The 26,007-nt window shown below is 42.3% G+C and overlaps 2 protein-coding genes across 2 annotated transcripts; one reads left to right on the top strand and one right to left on the bottom strand.

The window, feature by feature from the left end:
* Positions 1–2,065: 2,065 nt before the first annotated feature.
* LOC139805408 (germ cell-specific gene 1-like protein) lies at positions 2,066–9,794 on the top strand. Its single transcript, XM_071763781.1, has 5 exons — positions 2,066–2,497; positions 4,041–4,088; positions 5,438–5,590; positions 6,200–6,311; positions 7,600–9,794. Exons 1-5 carry the CDS (start codon positions 2,188–2,190, stop codon positions 7,853–7,855), a joined length of 879 nt encoding a protein of 292 aa, XP_071619882.1. The 5' UTR covers positions 2,066–2,187; the 3' UTR covers positions 7,856–9,794.
* A 1,959-nt stretch (positions 9,795–11,753) lies between these two features.
* Positions 11,754–19,155, bottom strand: DHRS7C (dehydrogenase/reductase 7C). The gene is made up of 7 exons (XM_071763777.1): positions 18,996–19,155; positions 18,394–18,549; positions 15,363–15,475; positions 14,096–14,306; positions 13,464–13,556; positions 13,025–13,180; positions 11,754–12,077 (listed from the first exon to the last, which is right to left on the bottom strand). Exons 2-7 carry the CDS (start codon positions 18,545–18,547, stop codon positions 11,869–11,871), a joined length of 936 nt encoding a protein of 311 aa, XP_071619878.1. The 5' UTR covers positions 18,548–18,549; positions 18,996–19,155; the 3' UTR covers positions 11,754–11,868.
* Between the last annotated feature and the right edge of the window lie 6,852 nt (positions 19,156–26,007).

The following is a 26,007-nucleotide window of genomic DNA, read 5'->3' as shown; positions in this document are numbered from 1 at the left end:
TTTGACCCAGAGGTGTTCAATCAGGCTTCCACAATCATATCAGTTATCTTCTGTGCATTCAAGATTCTCCTAAATACAGAGCATTCTGCTGTTATATAGAGCATTTTTAAAGGGGAAATTGATTTTAAAAATTGTGGTACCACCATTGATAAGCAGAACACCAGCTTAGTAAAAAAATGACTGCAGTTGTCAAACAGAAGATATCAAACAATAGTTCTTTTTCTGAAGTTTCCAGAGACTGAGTCATAGTCTAGAACAAGGTCTTCTAAAAGAAGATAACAATGCTATGACATCTATGCTGGTTAAATTTTATAGTGAACACAAAAGTGTACAGTTTGTTGGTGTCAGTGTTATTCCCCAATGGCCTCAAGTGCCTTGAGTCAGTGGTTTCCTCAAGATATATTTGAATACAGATATATGCAGATTACTCCTGGGAGTAGGAACATAGATAAGTGTTTAACCTTTTAAAGGAGTTCCCTCTCTCCTTAACTTCCACTGCTCCTGTTTTCAGACTTGCTGGGTAATACTGTCCAGAATCCATGTCAATGCACAGAGGCTTCAAGCAGAGCTCCTGGGTGCTACATACTTGTGAAAATACAGTAACAGAAAGCTGTAGGGAAAAAAAAATAACTCCTAGCTCAATCTACAATCTGCTTTCCTAGGTTGTGAGATTTGCTCTGCCTTTTATTCCAGGTACCTGCTTGGTCTTTCACTTTGTTGCTGGCTAACTCTTAAAGCTGACATCTGCACACTCCTCTGAAGCAGGTACTTATTTCTTTAAGTTTCATGCAGGGACTTGTCTAGCCACATACTTCTCCAACCCTGACATCTCCTGGGAAAAGAGCTGACTTAAAAATCAGAATTGTTTTTATTAAAAGATACCTATGTGACTTTTGTGTCTGTCCTGTGGTATTACTCTCCTTTCAGGTATGTGTTTTGACCTTAAGATTATTGTAAAATTGAGTTAATAATTTACCAACACTCGTGCTCCTTCAGTTTCTTAGCATCATATATTCACATTATAAAACAGAAAAAAACAACATATATTACATGTCAAGGTGGGAAATATTTCTTAGATGTAGGAAAAAGACAAAAGCTATTTCACACCTGCAGTGAAATGAGGCAATCAGGTGTTGCTAATTACAAGGTGGGAGGCGTGAGCTTGTGTCAAGCCCACCTGTGCCCAATTAGGGCTGACCCCAGCTGCACATGAGCAGGGTTGGGGGGCCAATAAAAGGTGAGCTTCTGAACGCATGCTCAGCTCCCTCTCGAGCAGCCAGAGGAGGAGGAAGTTACCGGAGTCTGGAGCAGAAGCACCAAACAAGGCCAGCCAAGTCTAAAGGCAGCAAGATGGGAGCACTGTGCACCTTGGCAAGAACACCTATTTGACTTGGAAGCGCCGTGCCCCAAGAAAGGTTTGTCTGCTACACACACCAGACACAAGATAGACAGAAATATTGAGAGTATTTCAGCTTTTTCTCTACTGTCCCACCTAATGTGGCTGACTTCTATCATGTGTTCATGGAAGCATTCTGGAGAAGTCTAGAAGCCCATCAATGGCAGAGTCATATGACTGATGACTTCCATTTGTCACTGGTGGAACTTTCAACAGATACAATCTATTTCCCAGTAATCTTGAGAAGTGCTGTAATGCTGTGAAATTCACTAATTTAATACCTGGTTTTGTCTCATTAAGAATTCCTATGTAGTAAGATTTACAACCCTACTCAATGTAATCAGTGTTCAGTGTCCCAGAAGCATTTGGAACCATATAATTTTACTAATTTCTTAGCTGAGAAATTGATAAGTTCCATCAGTCTGATTCCACCTGCTGATCAAGATAAATATCCTTTTTTGTTTACATATACATACCTTTCCTGAGACATTTCTAATCTCTCTGTGGTCTGTGCATCTTTACTCCTGTAATTCACAGGGGAAACTATAATTTATTATCCCACCTCCTCATATTTCCTTCCCAAGACCTTACTGCCAAACAACACTATCCTATGACCTTAATCTCTCCTGCCACATGGTTTCTGCTCATGGCCAGATCTCTGCTTTCTGTCTTATCTACTAAACGGGTACAATTTTCTGAGAGGAAAGACAGGCAGGTGCTTCACCAGGGAGATACATCCATAGCTTTGTAAAAGGCTGTTTTGAGACTGATCACCAGTATAGTTCTGGAGGATGCCAGTTGCAGCCCCAGCAGCAGATGGACGGCAGAGAGCCTCAGCAGCGTTTTCTCTCAGTTTTCTCTCTTTAGTGTTCTCTATTACAGCATTCTGTAGCAGTTACTGGTGTGAAGGGGCACGAAAGGTTGCCAAACCTTTCTGTACAGGACAGAGCAAAGGAGATCACTGCATCCGGTTTAATAGCCCTGATGCCAACAACAGCAATGCTGTGCAGTATATATGGGAGACAGGAGATGACAAATTTGTTGATCAAAGGTTCCATGCTGGGATTTGGTATTCGTGTGAAGAAATTATAAATGAAGAAGGTGAGTAAAACCATGTAAATTTACTTAAGAAAGTAATCAAAGCTCTTCTTACTTACTTGGTGTCACCTTCCTCTTTGATGCAATATCATGTATGTATTTTAAATGAAAAAGTATTCTTTAAAAGTTGCTCTTCTCTGGGAAGGCAGGATTTTAGAGGGTACTATCTAGGCAGTTCCTAAAAAATTCCTACCAAATTCTGCAGAGACTTTTTATTATTATTATTATTATTATTACGCTAAACAGTGCACCAAGTTAAACTACTTTATCAAGACAGTGTTTTACTTTCCTGATTTTGTTAGTCCATTAGGCAAAAATGAACTTATTTGCCTTAAATGAGTGCTTACTATCTCCTATGGCAATATAAATAACACAACTTGATTTTCTTGTTTTAAAAATCATCTGAGCAGGTAAAGCTATGGGATCTAAGTTATTTCATGGATTTTTCTCTTAAGCACAGGTATTTTTATTTTCTTACTGCAATCTTACCTTTCACAAGCATGCGACTAGAGATTTTCACCCCAATGAAACATATTCTGGAGACTTACTAATCATGAGTGGTTGCATTTAATTGAGCTTCACTCTGAGTATGCATCAGGAGAATGAAATTAGTTTTCCATTAAAAAAAGCTTCTACTTAGTTTTTTATAAGGGGATTGTTTAGCTGGTTCAAGATATATAGCATTTATTGCAAATCCAGATCAACAATGTGTTTTTCCCCTTATAGTCTTGGTCAGTTTACAAATGACAACTAAAATAAAACCTCAGAGAAATCAAATCTGCTGTCATCTGTGTTATAAAATGCAAATATTTTTGCAGTCACCTATCCTGAAAGCCCAGTTCTACAAGAAGGTCTTGTAGTTTATGCACTTTTAAGAAGGCATTATGTTGGAGATTGGAACAACACACATCTTCAAAAGTCATTTGGTGGTAATTGAATTACTGGTTATGGGGTGGTTTAATTTGTTCATCTGCTGTGGCAGTTCCTTTCCAACTTGGTGCAATTAGGAGCTGAAAAAAACCCTTCCCTGTATTTTCAGAGTCTATCAGTATTAATTCCAAGAGCTTCATTCTCAGCATCTGTAGGGGGGTCAGGAGGTCACATGGGTTTGAAAATCAAAGCTTACAGAAAGAAATAAGAATTAAGCTTTGAAGAAATTTGTTTGAGCAACAGGCTTGTTGCTGTAGGGAGAGCAAATTGTCCTTCTCTGGGAAGATGATACACGGGCTGTTAGTCATCCAAAGGAATTGATAATTTTCCCATTCTGTCTTTCAGAGATACAACTTTTTGAAAAGCAATCTATAGTCTTTCTCTGTTTTCCAGACACTGGTTTTGCCTTGAAAAGTCTGGAAGGCTTTTCTAGCTACGTCCCAGAGTAGGTCAAGGTACCAGGGACTCTGTGTACATACATCAGAAATCGTTTCTCTTTGTCATCTCAGATTGTACTTTTATGATAGATTTTGAATGTTACACTTTCACATAATCTATTTATTTAAATTATTATAGAATACAAAATAATCCTGAATTTTAAAATATTTTTTTTTAGGTGAGAAATGCAGAAGCTTCATCAGTCTGACTCCAGCTGCTGATCAAGGTAGATATGCATATTTTTATTGTGTAAATAAATTTTTTCTGACCACACTTAACAATATATATATATATATTATATATTAATCCCACAGAAGTTTTTCGCTTTTATTTAGTTTTTCAATTTAAAAATGAAGTTCATATGATGTAAAATATGAACTTGTCTTTTGAAAACACTCTATTTGAATAAGAAGGTTTCCTAAAATTGTTCTTAATATGGATACTGGAACTAAAGATTTCTGAGTTTTTCCCCAGGAATACTGGGATTGCACTACACAGTGCTGAAACAAACTGTGAACATCACTGGCAAATGCCACAGCTACCTAGAAATCCCATCAAGACAGGGAAGACAGCAGCTAGGTACCTGATAACCACACTTAGAAATTATCCCTGGGTAGCTAAATCCCATGTGAAAATAGCCTCTTGCCTTGCATGAGAGAAGAAAGGTTTTGTGTTCTGCAAGTGCACGATGCTGCTGTGCACAAAACTCAGGATGCATCAGGCTCACCCCTCCTGAACGTATCATCCCTGGGCAGCACATGGATCACCATGCAGGTGATGGATGTTGTTCAGTGCCTGAGTAACAATGGCTCATTTACCCAAACTGAAGATCAAAGCTCTCCCAGCTGGAGCAGCCAATTCTACTGAGCTCCTGGCTGTGTGACATGGGGATGCTAATAGTAAAAGGGCAGGCTGAAAAAACCTTCATGGGAAGATTAGCTCCTGGTGTAAGATGTAATTAGCAGATACCCAGAAAGAGAAGAATCAGCAGATAACCAGAGAAATTGATCTCAGTGAAACCTCGAGAGTGCCTGGGATCATGAAGACTTCTCTGTCCAAAACATCAAGATCCTGTTTAGTTAAATATTAAGACCTCGGGGAAAATTTTATTTCATTACTAGTCCTCAGGCCATGTATCATTATTGCAGTTTGTTAGCAGGACACGTGGTCTTCTGTTTTGTTACATTTCTCACGGGACTCAGCAACTGTAATGCCAACAAGTTAATTGCATAGTAGTTCATCTTTTTTACATTAACTTGGTTCATGGTAATTTTACAGTAGTCACGAAATATAAATACGCGTTCTGCCCCTCTTTGCAGTGTAATCCTCAATGATAAGAGTAGGAAGGTCAGTGATAATAGTAAGAATGTGCAAGTGCTCACTAAATGACTAAATCAGTAGAGGAAATTATAATTTAGGATGTCCATTTACCTTGAAGTCTTTCTAAAGATGTTATGACAGTATCCTGACAATTTTTGTTTAATGTCACATAAACAATATAAACAAAGAACAAAGAAATTATAAAAATATTAACTGACTGCTTATACTATTGTTGCTATTGATTTGCTTTTCCAGGGGTTTTATGGCTGTCCATTGTAGCAGAGCTTCTGTACATCATTTTGCTTCTGATTGGAGCCATTCTTATGTCAGTAGAGATTTGCTACTACAGTTCTGTCATGGATGGGCTAAAGATCAACGCCTTTTCTGCAGTAGTCACCGTGTTAGCAGGTACAGTTAAGGATCTCAATTCTTTACATATAAAAAAATGCAACATTGATAGACTTTCACCTGAGAATTAATAGTGTTCAGGTTTCAAAACTATTATGATACCTACAGAGACACTAACAATACAAGAGGCAGCAAAATTTTATGAAAAATATTAATTTCAGTTTATTATGCCTTATTTTTATTTATAGTTTTTACTATTTAATACTTTATTATTTTAATTTTATAATTTAAAATTTTATTGTTAGCTTAGGTCAGTGATAAAATAATAACATTCTTTCAGGTAACTAATTTTTTTTCCCAACATCTGAAGTAGAAAATTAGGAATAGGCAAATTAATACAGCACTTTTAAGAGGGAATAAAACATAATTCTTAGTAGAGAGTCATCATTTAAATTGTATTTGATTTTCTGCATTATTATTTCTTAATCCAGTGATATTTAACCATAAGATCCTAGGAAAATTCAGCTTGGAAGGAACTTCAGGTTTCTAGAATTCAGATACTTTATAGAAAATATTCTTCAGGAACTCAAGGTACAACTGCAAAAAATTACAAAGAAGAATGTCCCCAGTTTACATTTTCTAATATTCTTATGCTATTATGGTTTTTAGGTCTTCTGGGCATGGTTGCTCACATGATGTACACAACTGTATTTCAAATGACTGTAAATCTTGGTCCTGAAGACTGGAGACCTCACACATGGGATTATAGCTGGTCCTATTGGTATCTATTGATTTATATTTGCTTTTTCCATTACATTTCAGTCACTTTACCCTATGTTCAAGAATGTCCATAAGAGATTAAGTTCTTTCAGTCTTTACTCAGAGGCCTTTGTAGAATCCTTCTTGAAAACAGTTTCTTACTTTTATGTCACTGAGTCCTTCAGTTGTCTTCATGTACAGGTTACATCCCACCAGTAGGTAGGACTGCTGTCCCATTTCTGCTACACTCACATCTGCTTCCAGGGAGTTCCCCCTGTTCTTGCTGTCTCTTTGTTACAAAAGCTCTTTTGTGGCTCCCCACATTTGAGAGTTAGTGAGGGTTTGACTGAATTTAGGAGCAAGGCTAGCTTAACCTCCTCCCCTTTTTCCAGCTTCTAGGAGCCTTTCACATCTGTGTGCCATACCCCATCACACTCAAATAATAAATTAATCAAAAAAACCCCATAAAACAGTAATTTAAAAACCCAAATGAGTTTAACTACATCGAGGGAATAAACAGTGACAAAGGAGATGAGTGATAAGCAAAAATTTTTTAAACTACTTTATCCACCAAAGCATGTTCCATTAGATATTTGTGACCCTGCCATGTTAAGAAAGGGTCTGATGGGTAAGTTAAATCTGAGTGTACTCAAATTCATTTTACTGTGGTCATAATTTTCCATGCTACTTTTACACCTCCAGCATGTAGTGCTTGCTCACTAGTCTTGACATTTCACACAGTTTCAGCACATTATACCTCAACATAATTTTTTTGATCTATTTTCTTATGTTTTTACTTTTAGTCAGAGTTAATGTCCTTTCTTCTTTGTTTAGTTATGACCTATATTTCCTCAGGAATGCCTGTCAGTGCTCTGAACCTGCCTCAGTAACCTATTTAATTCTGCCTTTTCTTTTTAATTATTTTAGATAGCTGGCACACATTTTTTCTGTGTCACTTGTGAGATTTGTAGTCTTAACACTGATTCTTTTAAATTTTTACGCATTCTTATTTTTTTATAGTTCTTCTGTCTGATATTAAGCTCTATGCAGAGTAAACAGAAAAGCTGGTGGCAGAGTTTCATTAAACAGGAATACTAAATGTAAATACTAAAACCAATATGAAGATGCCTACCACATTAGTCAGATAAGTCAGCTATGTAGATGGTCATTAAACAGGAATCTTTCTTCCTCCCCCATCAGGCTTCTCAAAATATGCACCAATCACAGGTGGCAGCATTTTCAAAAATAAAATTGAAGAACTTGGATATGAAAATGTTCTGCTAATTTCTGATAAACCTTTTTGTTTATAGCCTTGCATGGTCTTCCTTCGCTTGCTGTATGGCTGCAGCTGTCACTACTATTAACAAATATACAAAAACGGTTTTGGAATTCAAGCACAAAAGAGAAATGTTGGAAAGGAATTCAAAGGTTAACTACAAGATTCCTGATCACACAGCTCCAGAGAAATCTTGCAATGTGTATGTGAACTCTTTTCGCAACAGTACAGAGGACCCTGCACACCCAAAAAGAGGCTTGTGTCACATGGCCACTATTTCAGTTCTGTAAATTTGAACCGTATCTCAAGACATCCTGTAAGTCAAAACACCACCATGAAACAGTATTAATTAAAAAAAAAATTAGATGTGTTATCATTAGTTGTTTTTATTAATAAAGAAAATATATTTCCATGGATTTACAGGAAATCTCAGTATAAAAAAAGCAGATCTGGGTGTCTCATTTCAGTAAAAGACAGTGACACAGGTCCTCCACTGCTCTGACTTTTAACCAGTCTGTGAGTCTGTTAGAATGCCAGAGCATAATGGATTTCCACTCAAATTACTTATAGAAAAAACTTTTAAAAACCCCAGCCCAAGCAAAAAACCCTGAAAATGCAGAGCAGCAAATAGGGCAGCCCACAGATGGTTAATTGTTTTAATAATTTGCTTGTTATTAAAAGTACTATTACTCCAGGAAAATCCATGTATTGCATCTTATGATTCAAGAGTTTCACCATATGCTGTGAAAGAAAGGCTAACAGAGAGGTTTTCAGTGTAATTTCCTTGTAATTTGAAAGTAAGAGGAAGGCAAACAGAAGTGTGAAAGATACATTTGACACCTCACAACTCATCTCTGAAAATCTCTATATATCATTCTGACAGCAGTGTCATAGAAATTTGATTTGTGTTCATTATATATGCTGATTAATCTACAATCTTACTGGGAAAACAGAATTGATTATGGTACTCATAGATGAGGAATTCACAGCTGCCACAGCTGAAGATCAAAGTGTCCCCATGGAACTGTGCCACGTGTTCCTTCATTGTTGTATGAATGCTCCTGCTAATGAGCCCCCAAGGAAAGGCACTTTTAAGTACTGGGTGGGAGAGGCCCTCTGCAGTACATTGAGCAGCTCTGAGCTTTTGCAAAGTCACTATACGTTTTTACCAGGTAAAATGTTTACTGGTTTATGGCCAGCAATAAGGTGGAGTTGATAACAGAGTAGCACATGTTCAGCAGATGGCCACCAGGGTGATGAGGGATTTATAAAAGTTATAAAATCATATATGTCATTCATAAAAGTTATTATTATTAAGGAATCTACGAATCTACATAGATTAAAATATGGATGAGAGAGGCTCACATAAGATATTTCTTCATGAACTCAGCTCACATTTTTTTACAATTATAAATTTTTTATGAGGTGGATAACATATATCCACCAACATTTGGGCAGTGAGGCAGAGATGGACAAATAAAATAGAAAACAGATAAATGGTAGATTTCCCCAGAGGAAAAAGGTATTACTTCAGAAATACCAGTGGAGAAAACTTCTTCTCAATATGAGAAAACATCACAGAATTATAGAAAATGGGACCTTTTTAAAGGTCACCTAATCCTTCTTTTCCTCTAGGCAGGATAAACTAAAGCTACATTGTTTTTTTACAGTTATTTCATTAATCTCTTCTCTAAAGCTTCCAAAGACAGGCATTCTAAAATTTCTCTGGCAATTTATCTTCTGTGCTTAACTACTCTTAGCAGAAAATTATTTCCCTGTAAATCTCCTTTACAGTAATTTTAGAACATTGTCTACTACATGTCCTGCAGTGGAAATGGATAACAATTTAGTGTTATCCTCCTGTAAGTAAATTTTAAGTATTTGAAAACTGTTTAGATATAACTTTCTTCCACATTGTAGATAAAAATACAGCTGTTCTTTAAAAATGTCTTGATAGATGGTGTGTATTTTAACTTTATAACTCTCACTGCTTTTCACTGTAGTTTGTTGAACTGTTCCACATTTTTAAAGTGAAATATTAAAAAAAAACTATTAAGAATTTCTGCCAATACCTAGAAACTGCAAAATGCAGTAGTAGGTCATTCAGCTTATTTTAACATGCAATCCATCTGCTTTTAGAACAAAGCAAGACAATGTTTACTCATGTTTAGCTGTGGTGTCCTATAATTCTCTGATCCTTTCCTAAATAAATTCTTCCATACCTTGTTACTGTGAAGCTGTCAAGGGCTTGGCTATTGTTGAGCTACAGCCACAAGTGTAGCTGAGACAAATTTGCTTGAGGGAGTCAAGTTCTGGCAAGGAGCAAGAAAATTTTGGACAAAGTGGATGTTTAACTTCATCATTAAGGTATAATAATTAAAAAAACAAACAAACAAAACCAAACAAAACAAAACAAAAAAAAAAACACCAAACCATAAAAAACCCCACAACCAATAAAAGTCCAGCTCTACAATACAGTATAGATAGAACTCCAGCAGGAGCTGCAGGAATTGGAACTTTTCATTAGTTGTGAACTTCCCTGTGTGAGGTAAATGCATGTATATTTCTTCAAACCAGAGCAATTGATTTAAAGATCAAGGAAAAAGTTACTGTCCCTGAAAGATGATAACCATATATTTCACTGCCCTGAGAATTCCTTTCATGTTTCCTTTCATGCACTCTTACTTACCATTCAAGAGAGAGTAGGATAATGAGGAACAAACCCAGATCTTAAAATCATTTCCCCTCAGCCCTCCCTTCTTCCTGTGCTTCACTTCAATCCCCCTTTCCTTCCCTCCTCCCCACTACAGTGCAGAGTACAGGGAATGGGAGTTGTGGTCAATTGCTCACACATTTCTGCCACTCCTTCCTCCTCTGTGAGGACTCCTTTACACTCTTCCCCTCCCATGGGAGACAGTCCTCCATGAACTTCTCCAGTGCGAGTCCTTCCCACATGCTGCTGTTCCTCATGAACTGCTGCAGTGTGGGTCCCTTCCATGGGGTGCAGTTCTTCAGGAACAGATCTCTCCAGTGTGGGTTCCCCATGAGGTCACAGGCCCTGCCAGCAAACCTGCTCCAGTGTAGGCTCCTCTTTCCACAGCTCCCATCAGGATTCTACTCTAGCTTGGGCTTCCCAGAGGGCTACAGCATCCACCCGCTGCGGTGTGGTGTCCTCCTTGAGCTGCAGGTAGATAATCTGCTGTATTGTGGACCTCCATGGGCTGCAGGGGAACAGCCTGATGTGCCAGTCTTGAACACAGGGGAATTTCTGCCTTAGAACCTGCAGCACCACCTTCCTGTCCTTCACTGACCTTGATGCCTGCAGAGGTGCTTGTCTAACATATTCTCACTTCTCTCTCTGGCTGCACAGGTTTTTTTTCTCTTTCTTCAATACATTATCCCAGGGGCACTACCACTGGCACTGGCTGATACAGCCTTGGACAGCAGCCAGTCCATCTTGACAAAGGGGAAGCTTCTAGCAGCTTCTCACAAAAGGCACCCCTGAAGTCTTGCTGCTTCCAAAACCTAGCCACACAAACCCCATACACCAGGTTTAAGATAAACATAAGGAAGATTTATAGATAGAATGGGATAGAATGTTTCAAATAGGAATTTGAAACATTTCTGAGAAAAACTAGTATTTTACCAAGATGGAGAGACAGATTCTGCTTCAAACTGTGTAGCAGATCACCAGAATCTTAGAGAATATAATACAGAGTTTTATTGTCTTTTTTGTTTTCTTCCATTGTTATAACCCATCTTTTAAGCATGTAATCCAGAGTCCTGTAATGGATAATATTGAATGACATGGAGCTAGGTAAGCCTTATTTGGGTTCACCTTTCACATATCCTGCAGATACTTCAAAAACACACCTGAGAAACACCAGTTCAGGCTCTAACCTCATTTTCCACTGATTTTTAATTCTCTGTCTCTCACATCTCCCTACTTCCCCATCCTTTTTTTCATGTAAATTTCCATAAGTCCAAGCACTAACATTATTTCAATAAATTTCTGCACGTCCCCAAACTTTGATGTACCTAACAAAGGAAATCACTCCCAATAGAGTTTTTCTCACACTGTTGTAATGCAAACAATGGCATCTCAGCATATTCACAAAATCCAGAAGTGTAGAAATCCCACAGGAGAAGGTATGTCAGTGGTAGTGAATCATTGAGACATTGGCTGGATCGTGTTTAATAAAGCCCCTTGCTTTATTCTGTCCATACTGAAAAGCAGAAATCTTTGACATATGAAATACAAACTACTTTTCAGGTCAAAAGCAGAGAAAAGACCTAAGCAAAACTAATCTTCCTCATTTATTTTTACGTTTTCCCTAACCCCTGAGGCAACAATGGCAAAAAACAGCTGAGGGAAGAAGGTGCGAATGTAAATGGCTGCTCTGGGGATAGGGTTGGCCATAAGAACCTCCTGCTTCTTACTGCTCACTGTGCGCAGGACTTCCTCTGCCACCTCCACTGGGTGCACACCATATGCCACCTTTCTGAAAAAGGCTGTAAATCAAACCAAGAGGAGTGAGAGCTACAGACAGACAGAGAGCTAGACAGACAGAGACCTTTGAGGGAATGGTGGTGAAACACACACAGCTACTGCAGTTGAATTAGTTAAATGCCTACACGCTTCCAATCCCTTACTCCTTCTCTCCCCTGTCCCTAAGGGCTTTTTAAAATTTTGAAGTAAAACCCTTACAGTCCTGAAGAGAATGCAGTGGAACTTTCCCTTAGGACCTTTCATGCTCAGATCTACCTCCCTTCCCCATGTTGTGGCACATTTATTTTCTCACATTAAGCTGCCTCTTTCCATGTTCCTCCTCTTTTCATCAGGCTAATCTTATCTCTGTTCTGCCTTTTCTTTTTCTTCCCTAACCTGTTCATCCTTTTTGTCATTTCCATTCTTTTCCCTACTCTCCTTTCTCCTCCCTATGAAAAGTCTCCATACTGCTATATTGGCCTCATATACTGTCTCTTTTGCTTTGGAATTATTGATGTTGTTTTTTAAAAAAAATATTTTTAACAGATCCTATGAGGAGAGGCTGAGGGAACTGGGGGTGTTGAGGCTGGAGAAGAGGAGGCTCAGGGGAGACCTCATCACTCTCTACAACTCCCTGAAAGGAGGTTGGGGCCAGGTGGGGGTTGGTCTCTTTTCCCAGGCAACTCTCAGCAAGACAAGAGGGCACGGTATCAAGTTGTGCCAGGGGAGGTTTAGGTTGGACATGAGAAAGAATTTCTTTATGGAGAGGGTGATCAAGCATTGGAATGGGCTGCCCAGGGAAGGGGTGGATTCTCCATCCCTGGAGATATTTAAAAAGAGACTGGATGTGGCACTCAGTGCCATGGGCTGGGAACTGCAGTGGTGGGTCAAGGGTTGGAGTTGATGATCTCTGAGGTCCCTTCCAACCCAGCCCATTCTAGGATTCTATGATTCTGTGATCAAACCTTACATTTCCATATAGATGCCTCCCAGTTGCCAGGTGCTGGTTGATGATAGTATGAACAGACGAAGGTTGGGTTTACAGTGCTTACAGAGATATCAAATTCTTCCATTTCAGCTCTGAGACAATCAAAAAAGCCTACAGCAGCATGCTTAGAAGCAGCATCTAAAAGAAAGAAAAAACACGTTTGCACATTTGGATATGAATGTATGGCCATAGATGCATGATACAACCTGAGGAAGTTGGGGTTGCTCAAAGTTATACTTCAAAGGTACTATTTTGAGTACTACTTCGAGTTCCACTTCTTTGAAAAATTTTCATCCAAAATACTGTATTAGTAGTTTCTGAATTATGATGCAAATTAGCACTTTTAATAGCTTATTATCAGTGCCATAGAATACTCAAAGTTAATACATTAGAACATACATTTTGGATATGTATAACTTACAAGCTGCACGAAATGGCATTCCTATTTTTCCTTGGATACTATTAATTAGCACAATTTGGCCAGTTCTTCTTGAGATCATGTTGGGAAGAATGGCTGGAAAAAAAAAAAAAAGAAACAAAGATCCACATAAATAACACATTGTATTCAGTGAAAAGAAGTCAAAGCTGAAGTGCAGAGAGCAAAACTTTAATGCAGATTGTCTCAGAATTGCAATCAAACGTATAGCAAAACTCAGTAGCTGGAAATGAAGTGTCTTCTACACTTCACTCAGATTCCAAATGCAGATTTGGGTGAGGTATTATCACATTTAATTGTTAGCCTGTCTGTATTCTTGCAAGGGTTTTGAAAACCATTGTCTGTAACAAAGGCAGCAAGTACATAATAGAGCCAACATACGCAAATTACACAAGCAGCCTTCTGTCTTTCAAATACCTGCCTGAAATATTTCCTGAAAAATCTCTTTTCAAACCCAGGCACTCTGATTTTTATCCCCTTGACCTCAGTTTCAGTCCACTGATTTTCACAAAATTGTTATTATAGTGAAAGCAGAAAAAAAAAAGTGAAAGTGCTATGCCAATGACTGGGATCTCAAGTTTTAGGTGACAAGCAAACCAGGAAAAAAATTAAAATACCTTTGGTTAATGTTATAGGTCCAAAATAGTTGGCATCCATTATCTTTTTATCAAGTTCCAAAGAAATGCTCTGTACTGCTCCTTTCACCTTCATACTTGCATTGTTGATCAGTATGTCCACACAGCCATAGCAATTCAGGATTTCTTTAGCTACATCTCGAATGCAGTTTATGTCTGAGATATCCAGAAGTATGAGCTTTGGTGCATATGTCTAAAAAAAAAAAAATTTATTTCAAGGATGTCTATTATATAAAAATGTATTTTTATTTACCTTACTTTAAATTAATTTATTTTGGTATCTGAAGAAGGTGCTTTTACTATTCTTACAAAATCCTTGATCTATTCTTTTGGAAAGCAGGTAGTTCAGCAACGGTTATTGTAGAATCCCAGACTGATAGAAGAGTTTGGATTGAAAGGGACCTTTAATGATTTTCTAGTGCAACCCTCTTGCAGTGAGCAGGGACAACTTCAATTAGATCAGGTTGCTGAGAGCCCCATCCAGTCTGACCTTGAATGTTTCCAGGGATGGGGTTTCTTCTCCTTGGACCCTTCTCTTCTCCAGGCTGAACAGGCCTGACTCAGTCCTCATGGGAGAGGTGCTCCAGATCTCCAATCCTTTCTGTGTCCCACCTCTGGACCTGCTCTAACAGGTCCATGCTTTTCCTGTCCTGTTGGCTCCAGAGCTGGACACAATACAGGTGAGGTCTCAGAAGGGCAATGTCTACTTACCCATTGGAAGCAAGGAAAGGGCACTCTTATCTTATGCTCCCATAAGATTTCTGGGATTTCTCCCGAAGTAGTGGAGAAACTCAAAAATTAGTTCCATCTTTGGATCTATCTGACACTCCTTAAACACTCAAATCATGTGAAAAATGGATGATAGTTACTGTGATTAAATTAAGCAGTTTGGATCCCTTTCATCCACATTAACATGAAAATTCCTCTGCCTATGACTTCTGTTCCAGTGGTTTCTTTGAAATACAGGACCAGTCAGTTTCTTTATAGTAATTATCTTGAATTAGCTCAAGAGGGCAGGATTTCTGACTTTTACATTTGGAATCATGCTATGACAACCTTCAGAGGTGGTGTTCTTTCTTTTTTTCTCTGGATTATGTTGGGTATGTTACCTGGGTGACAAAAGTCACCATTAACAGTGAATCATGTTTCATGTTCCTTGTTTTACTGGATTTAAAAGTACTGCACAAGACCTGCACAAGGTCTTTACATCAAGTTGTGAATTTTCGAAGCAGAATGAGGAAATACTTACCATACTGGGGTCTGACACACTAAGTAAAGCATCATACAAGTCTTCTAACTTTTCCCATGTCCTTCCACACAACACAAGCCTTGCTCCTTCTGTGTGAAACACCCGAGAACATTCTAGAATATAAAGCACTCAAAAGAATTAATAATAACATTACTGATTTGATTTTATTTTCCTTAAAATGGGAGGCTGTTCTTGCTAGTGATGTTGATTTTATGCTTTAAAATTAATTAATTTTGAAAGAATAAATATACATGGGAACAAAGAAAGCACTAAATGGCAATAATATATACCCCAAGATGTTTGTCTCCTCAGTATTAGACCTTCCCAGTAGACAGCAGAGGTATTAGGGACCAGACTGAGTTTCCTCATTCCCTAAAGCCTTTCTGAGAAGACCATTGAGAACTTTCTGGGTATGCTGTGCTGGCACTGTATTTTTTCATTTTTTTCAGCTCCCTCAACACCCTAGGCTGGATGGCATCTTTACCCATCAATTTGTACGGGTCAAGCTCCTGTAATAGTTGATACAGCATCTCTTCCTTCACTGACAGTGAAGGTCAGTGTCTGCATAAACCTGGACTTTTGTTCCTATGGCCTGGGACCTAACAGCACTACTAAAGACAGAGATGAAGAAGGTGTTGAGAACCTCTGCCTTTTCAGCATTGTTGGGGACTAGTTCACCTCTCCTATTTAACAGTGGGCCAATTTTATCCCTCTTTTTGTTAATGTTGTTAGTATATCTTACAAGTTAATACATCTTGCTGTTAATATCTCTTCAGAACCCTTTCCTGAAGTTTTTTACAACTCTGGCCAAATTTAGCTCAAGCTGAGCTTTTTTTCCTAACTGCTTGTCTGCCTACCCTGTTAACAGCCTTCTGATTTCCAGCTGGTAATGTTCCACTTTTCAGCCTCTGGTACCTATTGGTTCTGAGCAGACCCAGAAGCTTGCGTTTAAGCTATAGGTGTTGCTTGCTCCTCCTACTTCCATTGCCTTTGGAGGTCATGAACTGGTTTTGTTTATCTAGGAGAGTGGTCTTGAAGAACTCCTAGCATTCACCAGATCATCTACCCTCCATGGAAGCTTCCCATGGGATCCTTTCCAACAGAGCCCTGAGCAGGATGGTTTGCTCTTGTAAAATCTAAATCCTTTGTTCTTGAATTAACCTTCACCGTGCTCAGCAGTATCCCAAACTCCACAATATTGTGGTCACTGCAGGCACGTCTGTCACTAATGGAAATATCACAGAGCAGGTTTTCTTGGTTAGTGAGTGGTAAGTCCAGCTGTGCCCCCCATTCCTGGTTGGCACATCCAGTGTCTGTGAGGAAGCAGTCTTCTACACATTCCAGGAGCTTGACTGATGTCAAGTGAGCTGTAGTTTTGTTCTTCCAGAAAATGTCTGAGTAGTTCAAGTCTCCTATAAGGACCAGGTTTTGTTGACCCAAAGCTTGCCTGATGGACAGGAATATCACTTTCTTGGTCACATTATCTTGGTTAGGGTTTGGTAACAGATGCCTATTGTAAGGTCATGCTTGGAGACAACAGCTCTGATTTTGACCAAGAGGCATTCCATGGGGCTACCACAATTACCATAGTTGACTTCTATACATTCAAGGTTTTCCTTAACATAGAGTCTGACTTCTTCCCTGCATGTCTTTACTGAACAGCCTATAGTCTTCTATCATGATCCTCCTCCAGTCGTGTGACTTTAAGAAGACAGCTGAGCCACACTTTGCACTGCTCTGGTTGGCCTTGTTTAATTCCAGATGGGTTGTAGTGGTGATGGTGGTGTGATCATTGCCATTTTGGACCCCTCCCTCCAGGTCCTTCAGTTTAAAGCTTGCCTCACCAAGGTGGCCAGTTGGTACTGATGTGCTGCTTCCAGGCTCCTCTCTGGTAAGCCCAGTTTTATCCCCACTCCCCTCGGAGTTTAGTTAAGGGCCTTTCTATGAGTGCTAGATATAGCAATACTGAAATATAACCAGTCAGAGAAAAATGTTTCTCATTTGATCTGAAATATGTCAGGGAAATGAAAAGACCAGGTGGGATTTGAAGGTCAGAATTATTTCATAACTTGCCATAACAGGCTGTGATAAAGAGCACTCCTTGCCAGCACAGCCTGTATTTCTCTTGCAGTTCTCTACTTTGTTCTCGTCCTCTGGTAAGGAATTCTGCAGGACCATTTCCTTTCCCCATATGTTTCCTGCTTGGGAGTGGAAGGTTTCCAACACAGAGCAAGTCTTCATTGAAAATGCCAAAATATAGCCTCAAGCTGTGTTTCCCTTATTAGGCATTTGCATCTACTGCCCCTCAAGTGATGTCTAGAGCAGGACTCTATATAAGCAATGTCTGATGCAGTAACTTTAACCTGGCAACACTGTGTAGGCAGAAAATATATGAATACATGTGAAAAAAAGAATAGATGTGAAGTGGCTAACCACCCAGGCAATCAGCTTATATAAACAGATAAATTATGAAACATAGCTGTTAGAAAACATACCCAATAAACATATCCATTCCTTCTGTCTACTGAACCCACCATTACTCATATTCAGGCAGCCCAGCTGGAGCTACTGGAGGATGTCAAGGAAAAGAGTGACATGAGTAATAGAGGGACAGAGATAAGCCCAGGGACACAGGGGTAAGTCTTTTAGGGCTGAAAAGGAATGTGTAAAGAGTAAAGTGACACCTGTTAATACTGATTTGCTATTGCTCTGCAGTGACAGCCTATGTAATATGATCTCATAGTAGCAACATGCTAAAAATAACTCTCCTAATGTGCTTACAAAACCTCACATTCTTTGAATTAAATAAAGACAAATCTCTGCAGTTCCAAAACTTCTACCAGCAGTTCTCGTGGCTGAGACTGAAAATGTACATTCTAAAATCATAGTATGTGATTAAAAAGATATTTCTTAACTTCTGCTTCATCTGTGCAGTTATGAATATATACAAGGTAATGGATGCACACTGTGCACTTAGAGAGTGGTTCTCTGTTTCTCTCCTCTGACACTGAGAAGAAATGAGAGAACTTACCCTTGCCCAGTCCAGAGATGGCATCCGTGATCACCACCACCTTGTTTTGCACAACAGATTTGGACAGTAGCCACCTAACTGACTGGTAAATGTAAATAATCCCACTGATCCCAAAGAGAAGTAATGGTATAGCAAGTACAGAAAGAATACCCATCTCTGCAGGAAAGAAAAGATCATCTGAGAGTAATGGTAATATGCAGTCATTATTTTTCATATTATTCTTATCTTAAAAAACATTTTTGTCACATATCTAGTCACCAGCATGCCAACAGCTTGAAGCAGTGGGAAGCTTGTTTTCCCATCAGTGCCTTAATATTATAATTTTTTTCATAAACAGGGTAATATTGTTTGTCTGTTTTCCTCATCATTGCATGGTGTAACCAAATCTGGATTCCTTTTATTTGAAATTACTCTGTTAGGAAAAAAAATAGATTTTGAGTACAAATATTGTCTTGAGGAAAAACATAAGCTAAAATATAACACTGTGGGTTTAATTCTGTTGTTATGGAAAACAGATAAAAAGCTTTTAATTCTAATTTCAGATAAAATACATTGTAGAAGTGTTTTCTGTTCTAAAAGACAGAGAAAATAGAGTAACTTACTATGGCTATGAAGACTCCAGGCACAGATAAAGCATCCTTTGTGTTTCTGTAAATTTTTGTATTACAGGTTTAATTAAAGTTCTTTAGAAACTTCTTGGAGCATTGCATTCGTTGAGGCTGCTTGCCCTGAATGAGAATGGCTATGTATAGCCATGTGACAGAGATACTTTAAAAGTAAATATAGCATCTACAGTGTGATTTGCATGCCTGACCTATCTAGTGCAACAGGCAGCACAGTCAAGTAAAAGCTTTTAGTACAATGTTAGTTCAGCTGCATGAAGAAATTTCTGTCTGTGTTGCCTTCAGTTGCAGTTGCTCACAGGACTGTCTCAATTTTTTTGTCATATTTCTATTTATTTTACACTTAAAAACATCTGTATAAATGCCATGATTACAGCAAAAGTAACAAGCAAAAGGTTCCATAAAGAAGTCACCACTTGAATACTCAGCAATAGGAATTACATATCTATGTGTCAGGAAAGGGTCTTTGAGCAAGGCAGCTTGGGGACAAGTGCATCACACAGACCTGCTGAGGGCAGCTAAGTCCTGGAACACAGACCAAACACTTCCAGATGCCACAGGCTGCTTTGCACTGCTGCTATCTGCAAGGTAGATGAGCCTTTTTCCCAGCAACTTCAGGATCATATAAATGTTAGATAGGTAATCTAACTTTTATATTGCCTGCAGGGATATTATCTATAAACCTGACAATCACAGTTATGGGTTGCCCTTTGGAGTTCCAGGGAAAAGAATGGTTAACCATAAATCACAGAAATGACAGAAATCAGAGATTGTTAGGGGTTGGAAGTGACCTCAAGAGATCAAGTCCAACTTGCTGCTAGAGCAGAAACACCCAACATGGGTCAAACCCACATGGACATGTTCCTGTGTGAATATCTCCAGAAAAAGAGATTCCACAACCTCACCGGGCAGCCCGTTAGAGTGCTCTGTCACTCTCACAGTGAAAAAAGCTTTTCCAAATGTTTACATGGAACCTCCTATGCTCCAGCTTGCAGCTGTTGCCCCTTGTCCTGTCATTGGGCATCACTGAGAAGAGCCTGGCTCCATCCTCCTGACACTCCCCGTTTACACATTTATAAACATTGATGAGCTCACCTCTCATTCTCCTCTTCTCCAAGCAGCAGAGCCCTAGATCCTTCAGCCTTTCCTCAAACGGGAGATGTTCCACTCCCTTCATCATCTTTGTGGCTCTCTTCTGGACTCTCTCAAGCAGTTCCTGATCCCTCTATAACGGAAGGGCCCAGAAATAGAAACAATATTCCAAGTGCAGCCCCACCAGGGCAGAATAGAGAAAGAGGAGAACCTCTCTCAACCTACTAACCACCCCCTTCTAATGCACCCCAGGATGCCATTGGCCTTCTTGGCCACCAGGGCACATTGCTGTGTCATGGATTTAAACAGTAATTAGAAAGTGACAGATCCTCTCTGTCAGACAGAGACAGTGTCACTGTCAGACAGATCCACTCTTCTGTCCCGGGGGAAGGCAAAGAAGGAAGTATCAGAAAGAAACTTTAAGGTGAGAAGAAAAAAACATGGGTAGGTTTAATGAGGCACTAATAGCAAAATACAAATATATATTCAAATATATAAATATGGAGCTTGTCCTCCTCAGTTGATAATTACTTCCCAAGCAGAAAAGCCCCACACAGGACAGTGCAGCAGATAGGGGTGCTTAAGTCCAAGGTGTCAGTGACAACTCACAAGTCTTAGAGCAATCAAGAAAGTCCTCCCTGTGAAGGCAGAACGTGATCTGTCTTGGTGAATGATGTTCTTATCCAAAGAAGGGACAACAAGTAGTGGCACAAGCAGTAGCAAACAAGGCTTAACACAGATAGCACCCCAGACAAGAAGCCAGCAGAAGGGTCTCTTGGAAGCAACTTTATACTGAGCACCATGGGAAGGAATAGTGTGATTGGTCCATTTGGATCACCAGACTCATCCTCTCCCCCCAGAGGCTCAGCTGCTCCCCATTATAACTACCACAAAAACTGGCTGGCAGTTGCTGGTGCTGTCTCAGGCAGGTTTCTTCTACTCTGTTTCTCCCAAACCAATCACATGTGCACATTTGGAGTCTGAGCTATTGATTACAATCCTTTGGGTGTGACCATGCAACCAGTTCCTTATCCAGTCAGTGGTCCATCCATCAGATCCATATCGTTACAGTTTACAAACCAGAATATCATGCAGGACAGTGTAAAATGCTTTGCACAGGTCTAAATAGATCACTGTATTTCCACTAGGACTAGAAGGTGAATGAGAAGGTCATCCTCAAGCTGCTCAAGGAGAGGGTGCTGACTGAGGCTGATGCTGCTGATGAGGATATGGGCAGGGGAGTGGTAGGTGTCCCTGTCCACGCAGGGGGGTTGGAAGTAGATGATCTTTAAGTCTTCCAAACCATTCCATGATTCTATGATTCTCTGAGGTGGTCCCAGCCACTCCCAGGCATGGGTGTCTCCACAGCCACCACCAGGGCTTTGTGATGCAGGGTCAGTTGCCTGGAAACCATTGTCACAGGGGTCTCCACGGTGACTGTGAGGGTATTTAAAGGGGTCCAGAGGCCTGGGATGCCCACTCCCAGGAGAGCACGTCCCTCAGGAGACAGCAGCTGCTCTGGGTGACCCTTACCCTAACCCACGTCTGCGACAGAAGACGCCCAAGATGTCCAAGGAGAAGCAGGAGAAGACCTGCTCCACAAGAGTGCAGATCCTGATGAAGAGGCTGCAGGTGAGGGATGGCACAGGACAGAGAGGCCAGTGGTGGGCCTGGGCTGCACGGTGCTGCTTCAGCGCTTGACAGCACCGAGGGGGCTGCTGTGCCGTGGCAGCCACCTCTATCCCACACCTCCTCCTCCTCCTGCCCACAGGTGGCCCAAAGGCAGCCACTGGCAGTGTTGCAGGGTGGCAGCCAGCGCCAGGTCTCGTCTCCCATTGGGGATAGGCTGCCACGGCTGCCCTGCCCTGAGAGCCAGCAGGCCACTGGGAGCCACCCCGTGCAGGCAGGGAGCCCCAGGCTCATGGGGATGGACATCTTCCCAGCCCAGGCGCTGCCGATAGGCAGGCGGGAGGTGCAAGAGGGAACAGGCAGGGCTGGTGGCTGCCAGGGGACTCTGGCACCAGGAGGTCTTCCAGCTGGGACATGGGGGCTGCAGGGATGAAGGCCACACTCACAGCAGCTTCTCTCCCTGCTTTCTCTTGCAGCCAGACAGCCTGGTACGCAGGGTGGCACAGCCCCACAGCAGTGTGACAGAGCAGGAGACAACTCCTCAGCCACCCCAGCTGCCTGTCCCCAAGCAGCACATGGTACCCAGGCATGGACCCTCAGCTGAGTGCCCAGCTCATCGGCCATCCCCCTGGCAGGATACAGCACCCAAGCACTCTCTCGCAGCTTGGCCCCAAGGAGCTGCCAGCACCTGCCACAAGCTCCCCCCTCTTCACAATGCCCCCTCTGTGCCTTCTTCCAGAGGCTGGGACATGGCTGCCACCTCCGGCCACAAGCTCCCCCCTCTTCACCATGCCCCCTCTGTGTCTTCTCCCAGAGGCTGGGACATGGCTGCTGCCTCTGGCCACAGGCTACCTCCTCTTCACAACGCCCCCTCTGTGTCTTCTCCCAGAGGCTGGGACATGGCTGCCACCTCCGGCCACAAGCTGCCCCCTCTTCACAACGCCCCCTCTGTGTCTTCTCCCAGAGGCTGGGACATGGCTGCCACCTCCTGCCACAAGCTGCCCCCTCTTCACAACGCCCCCTCTGTGTCTTCTCCCAGAGGCAGGGACACAGCCATCAGTGCTGCAGCTGGCGGACACCAACAGCTTGCCCCATCTGCTCGGGGCACCCAGGGTGACAGCCGCTGAGGTGGAGAGCTGGAGGTCTGCCCCACACAGCCCTCAGCCTTTGCCCTCGCTGAGAAGGGGACAGCCTGGAGAGTCCTCAGTGAGCCCCAGAGTAAGGTTGTCACTGGGCAATGGGGACACCACCAGCAGCCAGGAGCACAGCAGGACTGAGTGATGCTGGGCAGGAGCAGAGGAGGGCTGCACAGCTGATGGAGCTCATCCCCTGCCTGATCTCCATGACAGTAGTGATGATGACAGTGACCAAGATGGCACCTTTGAGCCCTCTTTCTGCGACATCCTTTGGGCCTACATTGTGTCCAAGGAGAAACTCAGCACAGACACGGAGCCTTCAGGAGAGGAGTATGGTGACCAGCAGAACACAAAGTCTAAGTCAATGTGGACGTTAGATATGGAGCCAGCATCACCTCCCCTGGTCAGCTCTTCTGAGGAAGAGGAGCACTGCCTGTCTCTGGCTCCTGTGGCACAGGAGAAGGCAAAAGCACAAGCTTGTCCTGTGTTCAGTGAGCAGGCAGTGGAGGCAGAGAGCCTGGCACCTGCCCCCTGCAGCCCCACAGATGATGTCCTGGCTCTGCTCTTCATCTTCCCAAGTTGGCTGAATACCCTGGGTCAGATCACAGTGAGGTCTCACCTGGAGAACATCTACCTCAACCCAGCCCCATGAGTCTGGCGCCAAAAGAGAGGCAGCAGAGGGTGAAAATGGCTGACATGGCTCTTCTTGAGTCTTCACAGGTCATTGGCTGTGGTTGTCTCAACAGGAAGACTCTTTGGAGCTTTTCAGGATCACATCGAGCTGTGGCCCGCATCGTGCATCTCATGAAGGAAGCTGGGGACATCTGACCCATGGAATAAGCTGCTGGATACTTCTCTTCAGTACGGGGGAACCGTTCTGTGACCCCATCATTAAAGGCCATCACAAAACAGCCTCTTATCTCCAGGCCCACTGGGATTTGTGTTGAGGTTGGGTGGGCACTACCCAGCTGTGATGTGTCCCCTTCCCCCTTGCAAGCCACAAGCCTGATGTCCCCAACCCCACCCAGGACACAAGCCCACCTTGGTTTGAAAGGCTCTGCAAGATTGGACACACAGACATGGGTATGACTACTCTTGCCCATGTCTGAAACTCCCACCCACTTTCTCCCCCAGCCCGTCCACATCTCTTCTTCCTCCTCCCTCTCCCCGCCGCTTCCCACAATCACACTGAAGCTCCCGGGAGGTTTCGTTCCACTGCTCCGGGGCTGCATACGTGTTCATTGTAAGTTCTTAGACTCTTAGAAGTCCCATACGTTCTGTTTGATATTTAATAAACTTTGTCACCTACTACCAGTCTTTGTTTTATTGTTTGCATCCTTGCCTTCACCTCCACCCCCTTCCCTGCCCATGTCACTCTCCAGACCTCTGTTCTGCTTCTCTTTCTGGGACATCCCTTGGGCCTACACTGTGTCCAAGGAGACACTCAGCACAGACATGGAACCTTCAGGAGAGGAGTATGGTGACCAGCAGAACACAAAGTCTAAGTCAATGTGGACGTTAGATATGGAGCCAGCATCACCTCCCCTGGTCAGCTCTTCTGAGGAAGAGGAGCACTGCCTGTCTCTGGCTCCTGTGGCACAGGAGAAGGCAAAAGCACAAGCTTGTCCTGTGTTCAGTGAGCAGGCAGTGGAGGCAGAGAGCCTGGCACCTGCCCCCTGCAGCCCCACAGATGATGTCCTGGCTCTGATGGACACCAAGAAGTTCATCCTGAGTGAGATCCTAGACGAGGCTGTGCCTGTGACCCAGGGACCAGTCCAGCAAGACACCACAGCAGAGACAGAGAGCCTGGCACCTGCCCCTCCAGCCCCACAGATGATGTCCTGGCTCCACTGGACATCAGCCAGTTCCTTGTCAGGGAGGCCCTGTGCCAGGTTTTGCATGAAATCCCTGGGGCCATCCAGCATCTGGTGGAAGAGGGGGACCTGGCACAGAGCAGGGATGTGGCAAGAGCAGCAAGTCCCCCAGCAGAACCTAAGGACAACGAGTCTGCCTTGTCTGGAGAGCCTCAGGGAGAGGCCAGCAGAGCCCCTCCTGTCCCAGCAGCGTGTCAGAGAAAACATGGCTTCTCCTGTGTGTGGAGGCCACCAAGCAGAGGCCAGCACAGCCATTGCCTCCTTGGCGGCACATGAGGCTGAAGGGACTTCTTCATTGCCTCCAACCCCTCCAGCAGACCCTGGCACCCCCTGCCTTGCCCCAGCAGCCCAGGTAGGTGAGGGATGGGTGCAGGGACACAGGCACACAGTTGCCCTCAGGACATCGTGCTGACAGACGCAGCTCAGCCCCCAGTAACAATAACACCTCCTTTGCAAGAGATAAGAGCAGCTTTGAGCTTAAAATGGTAAAAAACTTAAGCAATAAACCCATATGCCTCAGTCCTGAGGCAACCTCTGAGAAACTGGTGGTCACGGTTTAACACTGACCCGGCAATTAAACCAAATAACAGATGCTCTCTATTAATCTCCCTCTCCTCCCTGAGAAAGAAAGGAGAGAGAATAAGGGAGAGAGACTTATGTGTTGGAAAATAAACTACTCAACTTTAATAAAACAGTAATGATAAGTAGGAAAAATTAATATATACAAATACACAGGAAAATTGATTCCACGTTCCTCCCCCCTTGCCAATAACTCTTACGTCACCACCAAGGCTGCAGGGCAGCCCTGGGGAAGTCCAGGCTGTACTCCTGAAGTCAGCAGCAGTTGGGAGCTGGAGGCAGGAACACACAAATTCAGGCTGGCACAATTCAGGACCACAGGCAGACGAACAGATGGAATGTTCCAAAAGCAAACAGGATGCCAAAGCAAACAGGGACAGGTGAAGAAGGGGAAGCAGAAAGGAAAGGAAGGGGTTTGACCCTCGTGATCCCTCAAATTTATACTGTGTATGACGTGTATGGGATGGAATACTCTGTTTGGTCAGTTTTGGCCATCTATCTTGTCTGTTCCTCCTCAAAGGAGGGTTTCAGGTGGGACCTCTTTACTCCTTTTCTCCTTCCAGAGGGCAAAATATTCCTCAGAACTGAGCAGTGTCCTTGGTTCTGCACACCAGTCCCTAAACTAGTAACTATAAATATCGAGCATTACCAGTCCTAGAAGCAGACTCTGTCTGACAAACT

The sequence above is a fragment of the Heliangelus exortis genome, chromosome 20 (genome assembly GCF_036169615.1).
Source record: "Heliangelus exortis chromosome 20, bHelExo1.hap1, whole genome shotgun sequence".
Classification (NCBI taxonomy): Eukaryota; Metazoa; Chordata; class Aves; order Apodiformes; family Trochilidae; genus Heliangelus; species Heliangelus exortis.
This window is presented reverse-complemented; position numbering and strand designations above follow the sequence as displayed.

Bases quoted from the DNA above. Each gene is read 5' to 3' on its own strand.
- LOC139805408 (XM_071763781.1), top strand. From the start codon at position 2,188: ATGCCAGTTGCAGCCCCAGCAGCAGATGGACGGCAGAGAGCCTCAGCA. The intron at 4,089-5,437 runs GTAGATATGCAT...TTGCTTTTCCAG, and splicing joins GACTCCAGCTGCTGATCAAG to GGGTTTTATGGCTGTCCATT. The intron at 5,591-6,199 runs GTACAGTTAAGG...TATGGTTTTTAG, and splicing joins AGTAGTCACCGTGTTAGCAG to GTCTTCTGGGCATGGTTGCT.
- DHRS7C (XM_071763777.1), bottom strand. From the start codon at position 18,547: ATGGGTATTCTTTCTGTACTTGCTATACCATTACTTCTCTTTGGGATC. The intron at 14,307-15,362 runs GTAAGTATTTCC...TTTTTTTTTTAG, and splicing joins GTGTGTCAGACCCCAGTATG to ACATATGCACCAAAGCTCAT. The intron at 12,078-13,024 runs GTAAGGTTTGAT...TTTGATTTACAG, and splicing joins GGAGGCATCTATATGGAAAT to CCTTTTTCAGAAAGGTGGCA.